At 37.6% G+C, this 12,790-nt stretch overlaps 1 protein-coding gene across 5 annotated transcripts in view; it reads left to right on the top strand.

Annotated features, from left to right (window-relative positions):
- Window positions 1-12,790, top strand: part of ADD2 (adducin 2) — a 170,298-nt gene that overhangs the window by 140,945 nt on the left and 16,563 nt on the right. For all 5 annotated transcript variants that reach the window (XM_074287198.1, XM_074287201.1, XM_074287200.1 and 2 more), the window contains one exon: window positions 8,072-8,197. In XM_074287198.1, the coding sequence (XP_074143299.1) occupies window positions 8,072-8,197 (126 nt within the window). The remainder of the gene's footprint in view (window positions 1-8,071; window positions 8,198-12,790) is intronic.

The following is a 12,790-nucleotide window of genomic DNA, read 5'->3' as shown; positions in this document are numbered from 1 at the left end:
TTCTATATCCACCCACCTCATCAGATGGGAAAACATTTAAGTTATTCAGAAAACAAATTCTATCCTGTTATTGAAGCCTTCCAGAAAAGGAGATACTACAGCCTTTGTTATTCATCCATGGAACTGGCAACCCTTTATTATCATACTATTCTTCCTTAATTAGGTTAACCTATCCCAACACACCTGCTCCCTGTTTCTTGTTGAGATGGATGAGGGGCACTATCTTGTTTATTTCTTTGATTCCTGGCAGACACCAGGTGAAGAGAAGGGGAAAAGGAGGAGGAGGAGAAGGGCTGTATCTAGTCAATAAGCTCTGATGAATATGTGTAGGGAATGCTGTCCATAAAAACAAAGATACAGGCAATATTAATATCAAAACTAGACAGGACCCTCGAGAACAAAGGGTATTAGAACTGGAAGAAATTCTAGAATGTCAGAACTGATGAAATTATAGGACATAGAGTGTGAGGACTGAAGGAATCTTAACATTTAACTTATAATGTCGCATAAAAATCAGTCACCATTTAATCATCATTTAACCACTTTATGCTGGTTTCAGTGATACACAAACAAAAATAACTGCACCCAAGGAATTTATATGCCATCTGGAAAAGAACTGTAGAAAACCAAACACAGAATGTCAGAGATAGGAAGGACCTTCAGGATCTTATAATTCAATCCCCTCATATTTACAAAAGAGGATAGAGGGGCCCAAAGAGACTGTCAAGTGTTTTAAGTCAAGAATCTAATATAGCAGAAGAAAAAACCCAGGCAGGTCTTCTGCCTCTCAGTCCATTGTCCTTTGTCCTTTGTATTACACTCATTAAATCATTACTATTGGCATCTCACTGGTCAATACCAAACCCCAAATAATCCAATTGACTCTAAGAAAAATATCCTGACTCTCTTGTTCCAGCTGAACCTCTGAGATCTTGATCTTTTTCTCCTTCCTAACTCCTTTACTGACTTGCACTTCCTAAATCAGCATAATCCCAAACCTTCCTCTTCTCTATTTTGCTGCAAGGAAGGTGATCCATCTTTCGATCCCACTGGGGAGACTTTGAATGAAGTATACAGAAACAGATGGTGATGGAAAACTCTGCACATGGTACCAAATGCCACAAGAGAACTAATTAATTTATCACATCCAGGAGTCACTTACTTAGAATGGTTTAGCTATTCAGAATGGTATTTGCTTGAGTATGCTTCACGGAGCCCCAGGGTCCCAAACAATATGGGAATTCTAATGGAATGGAGGTTCCGAAAGGAAAGTTTGTTGTTACCAGTATCTCCCCCTCTGAAATGTGAAATGGTGTTTAAAGACAAATGTATTATAGGAGGCAAATTTTGGATAGGAACTAGAAGTGTGATTTCATTGCCATAGAGAATGCGAGAATGAACATCTTTACCAAAGGATGTTGACACTTTAATCTGCATTTAATCTATATTCTCAGAGAGTAATCTAGAGAAGTTGTATCAAACTCATGGAAACAGAAGTCACTAAACTATACCTAAGGATCCCAGTGGACCCCTTGTTAACTTAGAAACCACAATTCTTATATATTTCCTTTTTTATAAGTACATCAACACATTAAGATGTTGATGAAACTACATTTCAATCTGAATTTAGGCCATACTTGGGAATATTGTGGGCTACGGCAGGAACCAGCTAAGTGTTTGATACCTTTGACCAAGAGTATTCTAAGAGGTTAAGTGACAGATATCCCTAGGGATAGGGATGTCAGTAGATGTCAGAGACAGGACTCAATCCAAGTGCAAGATCTCCCTAACTCCAAAGCCATTTCTTTATAAAGTCTGGGATGCTTTCTCTTATATATATGTAAAGAGGCTTAATTTTTTTTGTCTATTTTTATTGCAAAATTTCCCTTTCCATACTATATCTTCATCTCCATTACATTATAAATCCCTAGTCCAACTGTATCAATATTTAGGTATTTATCAGTCAATATATCTCAAGTCCTCCTAAATGTTAGCTGGCCAAAATGGTTTAGAACGTGCTGGTTTAGAGTACATTTAGAATTTGTTGTTCAGTAATTCCAGAGGTATCCCATTCTTTGTGACCCTATTTGGTGTTTACTTAGCAAAGATACTGGAGTGGTTTGTCATTTTCTTCCCCAGCTCATTTACAGATGAAGAAACTAGGCAGAATTGGCTTCATGTCAGAGCATTGTATCTGCTGCACCACCTAGCTGCCCTAAATTTATAATGCCCAAATCTCCAACTTTCCTCTCTACCCTCTGATTCTAATACACCCAATTAATTTTTCCCAAGTGAAAAATTTTTTTTCATGTCCCATCCCAATTTTCCCTAATTTTACCCTTCTTATGGGTAGCCTCACCTCTGATACAGGCCTTCTGGCATGATTTCACTCATCTATTTCCATTTTCAGTTCATTTTCTGTCTCTTCATATATCTATCTTCTCCTCTTTCCCTCCCAGTTTAGAGAACAGAGTTTCCTCTTCTGTATCGTTACTTTGCTTAGATATCTGGCATTGTTTTTAAAGGGAGACTACTCCATCAAAAGTTGGGTTTTTATTTCAGTGCTGTTCACTTATCACCACCTGCTCAGCTATACAAATGTTGCCAGGGTTTGCAGAGCTGCCAAGAGGATGCTGTGTCCCCTCATTCTGCCTCTTTCATCACTTTATCCTAATCTGAGAGGTTTGACTACAAGGTCAATATAAAGTGATTGACCTTCTTTACTGTAGTCTACAATTCTCTTGAACAAGAGAAAGGCAATATAGTACAGTGGAGAAAAAAGGGCCAGCCCTAATGACTTCTTCTAGTCTTGGCTTTGCTGCATTCTGGCACTATGAATACTTATCTCTTCTCTGATTCTTTTCATCTTTTCAAGAGAACTTTGGATTAAATGATCTCTTACTATCCTGTCAGCACAAGTATAGCTTTCTGAGATCCTTTCCAGCTCAAATATTTGAGTTTTCTTCCTGCCTTTGCTTTAAAGTCTAAAGAAACTAGTTTTTCATAACCAGGACTTCACAATATATTTCAGTAATGAGAAAACTTTAATGAGGTCCAAGAGGAATTCCTCTTATATAGAATTACACTTCTGTTAAGGTGAAATCTTCTTCCTGGACTCTGTTTTTCATTTTTACTTACCATTAGAAAATTTGAAGATAATAAGAAGATGGAAAATAAAAGAGACAACTAATATTTTGGATGAGAAAACTGAACCTCAAAACAATCTGAGCAGTAAACAAAAATATAAGATATAATTAAATAGTACTAAATGCAAAATCCTCAGAGGCTTAGTTTCAAAAAATGAATTATATAATACAGAAACTAGATAATAGTTCCCATTGTGGGAGGGGGAGACCTTGAGGTTTTAGTATATTTCTATCTCAATGAGTTAACAGTGTGACATAGCAGACAAAGGAATAAAGTGATCTTAGGCTAAGAGAAGTAGCATCCATAATGAGAAATGATAATTGCATTGTATTTTACTCTAATTGGATCCCAAATCTGGCATCTAAAATGGTGCTCAGAACATTAAAAAACTGGGACATGCCCAGAGAAGAATGATCAAAATAGTAGGAGAATGCAAAACCACACCATACAAATAGCAATTTTAAAATGAAGATGTTTAACTTTGAGGAGATATTCAAATACTTGAAGGTCCATTGTGGAGAAGACTTAACTTGTTTAGCTCCAGAGAACAAAACTAAAATCAATGTGTGAGGATTATAGGGAAGTAATTTTCAGCTCATTAAGAATAAAAACTTCTCAATAACCAGACCCAATAATTAATTATATCCAAAGGAGGAGGATTCTGCCTTACTGGGTAGCAAATTCCCATTGAAAGAACTGTTCAAACATAAAAGTAGTGACCACTTGGTAGGAAAACTAGTAAAAATTCTTACTTTTGATTGAGGTTGAACCAGGTCCTTTCCAACAGTGAGACTCCATTATCCTAATTCTAGTATCTTAACCAGTCTCACTGCCTCCATTTTCTCCTCCTTCCCATCATCTCAACCATTCAGATTAATTTTCCTAAAACACATCTTTCATAAAATCTAAAATGATTCACCATTGTCAAATTAATTAACCTGATGCAGAAGACAATATGATGGATTTGGAGTCAGGAAAACCTGACTTATAATCTGAGCTCAGATATCTAGCTGGATAAGTCACTTAACCTGTGTCTGCCTCAGTTTCCTCATCCATAAAATGTATATAATAATACCACCTATTTACCAGGATTATTGCAAAGATAAATGAAATAACATTTATAAAGCATTTACAAACTTTAAAGTGCTATGTAAATACTGTAAAAATTTTTATCAATCCAATCCAATGTCTCTTTACTTCTCAACAAAACTTTTCTGTTGAGCTGTGGCACATTCTGTCTAGTAAACTTGCATTTTCAGACACTTATTTTGTGATCTTGAATACACTGTCTTTCAACATTTCCTTAGACATCCTCTAAATTCCAGTTCAAATTTCACATTTGAAGGGCTGCCATGCATAAAAGGGATGAGCTTATTATGGTTGTCTCCAGAGGGTAAAATTAAATGTTTAGAACAGGTAGAAGAACCAGAGAGACAAATTTGAGAGATTTCAAACAAGTAAAGGTGTCTAAAAAAGGAATAGGTTATCTCATGGGGTAGCAATGAATTCCTTTTCACTGGAGGTCTCCACATGGAAAAAATATGACCATATAATTTATAACTAGCTGATCAGACACACACATAGACACATATGTGCATATATATGTATGTGTATATTATAGATTATATGATATAGAAATATGTATAGTATACACATACATGTACACATATATACATATGTGCACACATGCACGCATTTCCTCATTTGGGGAAATACAGAATTCTTGCTTAGTAAAAGACTAAACAAGATGGTATCTCTCATCTCTATGATTCTAGATTTTCCAAGTCTCACTTCCTTCACAAACCCTTCTACAATCTCTCTAAACCACACTATATTGTCTTTCCTCTCCAGCATTTAGTTCCATCCAGTTAATCAGTATTTTATTCAGTATCTCCTTGGTTCCAGACTTTGGGGCCTGGTTGTGAAAGAGCACTAATTCTTACAAAGATAGCTTTCTGTAGGCAGTTGTGCCTACAGACAGGCACCCAAGAGTACCCAGGGGAGAGGGAATACAGCATATGGAGAACCAAAAGAACCAGTTACGGTCCTTGACTCTAGGATATCTTATGTTGTTCTCTAGCTACAGGCCTCTCTTCTGTCATGATCCTCCCTAGATGGGAAACATGTTCTATTCCTTGTTTAGTGATAAGCATACAGGAGATTTTCAATAACTTAATTATTGGGTCAGTAAACTCCTGACTTGATCCTCATGAAGTTCTGGATATTTAGCAGAGAGGACAGAAAATATATGGAGAGGAAGTTGAAAATGCAAATAGGCACATTAAAGGTTTTTACAAATTTATATTTAACAGCAGCTGTCAATTACATTTAGCATTAGGGGTTTGTGGTATGGCTCAAAGGGAAACAGAATAGATATTTCTAGCTTTTTATTCCCTCACTCTTCTCCAAGGGAGACTTTAATTACTATTAAATAACTGCTTGATTGGGACCAGAAACCACACTGCTCTCCTCAAAGAGAGGGAGCTCCAATTAGATCTATTTATTCCCTTAAAAATTATTAGTCTGAGAGATATACATTTGGAATTCAAGCTAAACTTCTGATCACTACACATTAATGGGGAAACATTATATTCAATGTTTCCTTCCCAACAAATACCAGTTCCACAATGAACATATAGCACATGGTAAAGAAACCCATTTATCCAAGTTGCTAGCAAAACAGAAATCAAATAATGTATATATGGCAGAATATATTCCAAACAAAATGGAGCAAAGGGTGATTCGGCTCAATCCAGAGCTAAAATACTAAGCTGGGGTTAGTGACAGGAGGGAGACTACCAGGTCCTTTTGGTCAGCTTTGTCCCCATCTTTTTCTTTAGCAATATAAAATGTGATTGGCATAATTTTTTCTCTTAAAACCAAAGGCCAGGAGCCTAAATTGACTCAAGAGAGTATAAAAACAAAGTAAATAACTAGTTCTCCTCACTTCTGCTCTTGTCAATTCTACCTGTTTTCCACTAGAGCCTTACCACAACTTACAGGAAGTTGATAACATTTGGATTTATTTGGGGGTAAATAGATTAGACTTGTTCTACTTGGCCATACAAGGAACAATAGATGCAAATAGTAGAAAGACAAATTAAGGCTTGACCCAAGGATAAATCTTTCTAATAACTCAAGCTATCCAATAGTAGAAAAGACTAGAAGGAAATGGATTCCTCCTTATTGAAAGTCTTCAAGCAAAGTCTGATGGTCACTTCTCACTTATCTTGTAGGAGAGATTATTTTAGGAATCTGGGATGGTGATGAGGTTTAGATTTGGGGGGAACCCAAATGAAATTACGATTTCTGGTGGTCAGGGAATAAAATGAGGGCTAGTGGCAGGTTTGGGGTTCAGGAAGTCAAATGGATTCGGCACAAGGGTAGGGAGTTTTGGGGACTCCCTTTTGGTGGTGCAGTTCTCTGTAAAGGAATTTACAGACCTGAACACCTAGATTGAAAAAAGAGGTTTATTATGGGGATTGGAAGTAAGGTTAAAGTCTGGCTAAGGAAATAGGTGAGGATAGAGAGAAGAGGGCACTGGAAAAGAGTTCCAGTGAGCAGAAGCTCCTTGGTGTGCCAAGCATGGTATGGCTGGCATGTGTATGGCATAACATTTGTGTGTGTTTGTGAGTAAATAGATTAGACTTGTTTTACTTGGCCATACAAGGAACAATAGATGCAAAGATAGGATTTTAGTTTGGCTCTTTTTATAATGAGAGATTTAGCTAAAGGGGCTCGTAGCTAAAGGGCCCAAGTTCGATCAGATCTGATGGGGGCTGTGAGAGCCCAAGTTGGCTCAGATCCGGTTGGGGCTGGGACAAGCCCAGATATCCCATTGGAATTCAAAGGGGTGCTTTTGAACAGGATATGTGAATGGAGGTCCTAGCTTCCTGAATTGATAATGCATCAGCCAGAAGGGGCTGGGAGTAATCTGAAAGAACTCACAAATCAATCTGAAAAGAATCACAAATCAGTTTCTTAAAGGGACCACAAAACAAAGACATGCTAATGCCCCTTGCAACACTGAAATTTGATGATTCTATAACCTTTTGACATCAAAAGGTAACAGTGTTCATCCATAAAGTAAGTCACTTCAGAGATAGAAGACTGGGTTAGATTATAGGATTTAGAATTCACATAGAATCTCTGATTGACAGAGAAGAAACACATACTAAGTAACTTGGTGTATTAGAACACTGGAGTTGGCATCAGGTTGCCTGTGATACTATCACCAGTGTGTCTCTGAGAAAACCACTTTTTGCTCCTATGCTTCAATTTCCTCCTCTATAAAATGAATTGGAGTATATACAGCAAACTACCAGGAAGCTAAGAATGTTTTCTTATATATATATATACATATTTTTTAAAATAAAATTTTATTGTATTTTAAAAATGTAAAATGTGCTATACAAAAAAACGAGAGGAGAGGTACATAGTTTACTGAACCGTAGAGTTAATTATCTCTAAAGGCCTTCCAATTCTCAATCTTATGATTCCAAGAAGCAGAATTCAGTTTTGAATGCAGAGCCTAATTCTAGATCCAGTGCTTGTTCCATTAAACTGTATTGCTCCTAGTCTGACACACTATAGTAATCCTTATGTTCTTTTATCATTCAACACTTGTACCCTTAGCACAGTGGGCACTGGACAAATGTCACTGAATGAACATCAGCAGCAATAGATTTTAGCAATGGAACTCAATTGGCTTGGTTATAAATGATGCAGGAGACAGAATGCAGCTAAGGATCTTTCTGATAACTTCTCCTGAACTAAAAGAAAAGCAAGCTCCTGGTTGGCCCAGGCATAACAGAGGTGACTGGGTAAAGGAGCTATTTGTCTTCACTTTTTGTGTCATCTCTAGGTACTTGATCTTTTCTGCCAGCCTCTGACCATTATTCACAGGTGGTTTCTCTGTTCACAGGTGAGAAAGAAAGGACAGCAGAAGAGCCTAGCTCTCCTTTGAAGTCTGCTCCTGCTTCTCCAGTAAAGAGTCCATCCAAAACAGAAACAAAGAGTCCTGCCCTTTCCCCATCCAAGTCTTCAGAGGGTGAGCTAAGCTCAAAGGGGGTGGGCAGAGAAGGAAGTACATTCAATTGAACAAAGAAAGTCCCTGCATGGAAGATAGTACAGATGTAACATGAATGGATAAAGAAAAGTGATATTCTGCAGTCCCCTTCCCTTTCCCCAATGAACTGAAATATAGAAAGCCAAGCGTACATGTGTATTATTTGCAAATTATCTTAATAGACTAAGAATGCATTTTGCAAAAATGAAAAAATCATAGCCAAAGAATGTTTCTTACTCTAACATATCATTGCAGTTTGGAATGGGTTCTTACAGGTAAGAATGTTTAACCTTTGCCTGTCTACACAGGACTAAAACATTTCAAATAAAGAACATGGTGTAGTAGAAAGAGCTGGTTTTGAAGTCAGAAGATCCTCAATTCTAGCTCCAATACCTACTAGTTGTGAGCTAATGGGCTGATCTCTTACCCTTTCTCCAAATCTATTCTCCTTTGTATAAAAATGGAGATGATAATGCTTCTACCGACTTCAAAAGATTTTGTGATCAAAGTAGTTTGTAAGCCTTTAAGGACAACATAATGTGATATTGTTATTAAACTGATCTTTAGGAAGAGATCATAGAAATAGAAAATCAGTTACATTGATGATAATGATTTCTTCCTGAAATCTAAATATAATCTCTCTTCCATTTTAATTCCTTCCAGAATAATAAGTAAAGGAATGTTTGAACAATAACAACTCAATTTCAAGTATTATTCAAGTCAACATAAGGCTATCTTCATTCTTGCTAGAAAATCATGGAAGAAATCAACTGGAAATAAAATTCAGGGCATTTAGATTTTGGCTCTAGTTCTGACATTTAATTAGGCAAGTTATCTTACACTTCTATGCAACTGCTTCATCTGTCAAATGGGGAAAATACCTGTCCTACTTAACCATAGAAGGTCCTTATGAGCATTAAACACATCATAACAGATTTAAAAGTCTTGTGAATACATATGTGCATGTTATATGTACATGTATACATATATATATGTGTTCTCATTCGTTTGTGCACATGCATGTATTATGTTTGAATATTGTGTACCAAAAGTCCTAAGGCAGCTTTAAGCTATAGGTTTGTTATAACAATTTATTGTAACAATAATTAACATAATAGTATAAATTTGTTGCCAATCACATAACATAGTGATGCATACATTTAGGTAGCACAGGGAGATGATGTGTTGGGTCTGGAATCTGGAAAACGTAAAAGTTTAACTTTGGTCTCAGATACCTACTAGTTATGGGATCCCAGACAAGTCATTTAACCTTTGCCTGCTTCAGTTTCCTTATTTGTAAAATAGAAACAACAATAACACCTCCTCCCAAGAGTTACTATGAGAATTAAATGATATCAGCTTCATAAAGCACTTTGTAAACCCTAAAGTACTGCATAAATGACAGCTAAGATTATATAAATTATTATATAAAATGATTGATTTTATACAATGGAGAAATTGCAGACTTAGTCACATTCAGGACCTATGTGACCAGGATGAGCTTACATGAACTTCATTGAACATCCAAGACAATGAATGGGAGAGATGGATTGTGATCTGCTTCTGGGAAGAGAGGTTTCATGATAATACAATCATAAAGTCATATACTTAGAGCATAAAGGGAAGAAATCTAATTCAACTTCATTTTAAAAATGAGGAAATTAATGCTACCTAAGAAAGTCCAATAACTCCCCCCCAAATCACAAATGTTGTAAACATCAAGGGCAAGATTTGAACCCAGGCCTTTAAGGTTCAAAGCCAGTACTATTTCCATTATACAGATCTTTGATAAATAACATAATTACTTTAAAAATATCATACATTACCAACTCATTTTTGTTTTACTTATATTATGTGCAGTAATATGTATACTAGTGTCCATTTCTGTGCCAAGAACTCATCATAAAGTGGCTTAATTATTTTTACTGTACTCCTTTCAAAATGTAAGCTCTTCATATTCCTCTAGGGAAAGTATCTCCAACATTGCAAGGCTCCTACCTCTTAAGAGCAAGAGTCACAGAATCACAGCCTATTAAAGGTAGGCTAGAAATTAGTATTTTTACATATAAGAAAACTGATCCCCAGAGGAGTTGAATAACTTCCTGGAATGTATTTAAATAGCAAATAAAGCTGAACTTAAATCCTGGATCCCTGACTCCAAGACCAGCACTTTTCCCACATTTTATTAACATTTTACAAGTATCTGTCATGAACTGGGAATGTTTTAATTTAAAAAGTCATTTCTGCCTAGGACTCCTTTACTCTTGAAATCAATAGCTTAGCTGAGTATGAGTGTCTAAGAATGCCAGAAAAAAAGCAGTCAGAAAAAGGTGTCTTTCTGATCCAGAGACAAGAAAGTAGATATTTAGTGACTGTTGTTGTCTCCTTGTGTCTCATTGTGGTCTTGTCCAATTTGTCTCCACAACCTCTTCCTTTCTCTCCCCAACTGTGCTTTCATCAAAGGAGTTACCTCTGATTCTGAATACTTGTCTATGTAGTAAGTATAGAGAGGCTGTTTACTAACTGTACCTACCCTTGTGCTGGGGAGGGAAGACTTTCTTTGGCGACTAACAGGAACCGCAGCTACTGAACTCAGTGAAAGTAAAAGGACTCCCCTCTCCACCACCCCCACCTCTCTTCATGTGGCTGGATGAAGGGGAACACTCTGGATGGAGGATTCGTTCTCAAATTAAACTCAACCGTAGGAATCTGGCCTCTTTCAGGGACCCAAACACTGGCCTCCCCTTTCCAAGGTGGGGGTCCGAGAGGCAGGGTCGATGGCTGCTGTATTCTCCCTGCTTTGAAACAGCCAAAATCTTGTAGAATGTTGCTCTCTGGATATCCTATAACTCATACCCTAAAACCTTGGGCCAATTCTAGGACATCTAAGATGCTGAGTTGAAGCCAAGGAGTCCTTGGAGCTGTTATAGCTTCTACATAAGGTTTGGGGCCAACCTGGCCTGGCATGGTTCTCAAATAAACTCAAGAAAATACTGGTAAATCACTCTGAGGAAACCAGAAATTGAGGGGAAGATGTTCAGAAAAGAAGCAAGATGGCTGCTTAGTTTGTACTCTTTGGTCTATTTAGCAGGGGTGAAATAAGGAGGAATAGCAGTGTTCCTTACAGATGTACACTGGTCTTCAGAGCTCTAACCCCTTATAACAACTATCCTGGAACTTGTTTCCCAGCCTTCTCCTTTCCAAACCTCCTCAGGAGGAAGCTTAGGCATCAGGGCCTATGATAGCATTGTGCCTACAGCATCTTCATCAAAACATTGCAAAGGACTAAGGCAGAGATAAAAAGCCCAAGATTCTGTGCCCATCTGTGGCAAAGCTATTGCTTACCATGAAACCTGGTGTATTTGTGGTAACTTGTGGGCAGAGGGCATGAAGTCATCAGAAATGGGACTTTACTCTGCTAGCTTTCTTAATAGTTTGTACAGCTCCCAAGAGTGAAGGACTGATGATTGAATGAAAAAAGAAAAAAAGTGTTTACACTATGTGTAACACTAAAGGTAGCATGGTATGCTGGATAAAAAAGTGGCCTCAAAGCCAAGAAAAGCAAAATTCTAATCCCACCTTTGATAGATCCTTACTGTGTGATCCTGGGCAATTCCCTTAACCTCTCAGTAATCTAGGTAGCTTTGTGTCAGTAACTTTCATATAAGGTGCCCATCTGCATTGGTTGAGATTGATGCCTCTGACCCTGAGAGTTCCATTTAACTAATAAAGTCACAAATTCAATCCCCATCCTTTGTCATGTGCAAGCACTGTGATAAGTACCAGGATACAAATAAAAAAGTGAGATAGCCCCTACCCCAAGGAACTTACCTTCCAGTAAAAGGAGACAACACATATAAAAGAAAAGAGGTTACCTACAGGACATATGGGAAGTCCTGGTAAGTCAACAGCACCAGGGGAGATGGCAATATCTTTTAGGCTTGATATAGCTAAGTTTCGATATGAGGTTAGATTCATATTTGGATCTCCCCTGCTGGCCCCTCACCATCAGATCAGATAGGGTGTTCTCAAGGATTCCTAAATGTTCTAGGCTGTGCCCTGCTATGAGTCCTTGTTCTTTGTTCATCTTCCTCATGTCTTAGATCTATTCCCTTGCTTCTCACCATCTTCTACAAGGATTGTTCCATCTTGCGTGTTTTCATTGTTTGTCCACTTCTTTCTTCCAACAAACTGGAGCATTTGCAATCCTGTTCTTTACCAGGGAGAATGCCCACCGCCTTCTTGCTATTCTCCCCTAACTCCTGGAACCAAGAATGAGAGAAGACCATTCCCCATGGGCTGGGCTGGTTCATTGTGCAATTAGAGAAAATACATGCTGTGCAAATGAAAATCAATGTAGAAAGGAAAGATCTATTTTTGAGCCCAAAGTTCAAACTACAAATACATTCAGTAAAAAAAGTTCTGTCCCTAACCAGTGTTTGCACTAACAACAGGGGAGCCTATCCTGGCACTGCACCTTAGTTACACCAAGCCCTAAAGATCTGGCACTCAACTCTGTTAATGATCTGACTACCAAAACTTGCCACATGTCCTGTAGCTGAACCCCCTTATTTC

The sequence above is a fragment of the Sminthopsis crassicaudata genome, chromosome 2 (genome assembly GCF_048593235.1).
Source record: "Sminthopsis crassicaudata isolate SCR6 chromosome 2, ASM4859323v1, whole genome shotgun sequence".
Lineage (NCBI taxonomy): Eukaryota > Metazoa > Chordata > Mammalia > Dasyuromorphia > Dasyuridae > Sminthopsis > Sminthopsis crassicaudata.
The sequence above is the reverse complement of the archived record's forward strand: the minus strand, read 5'-3'. Positions and strand labels throughout refer to the sequence as shown.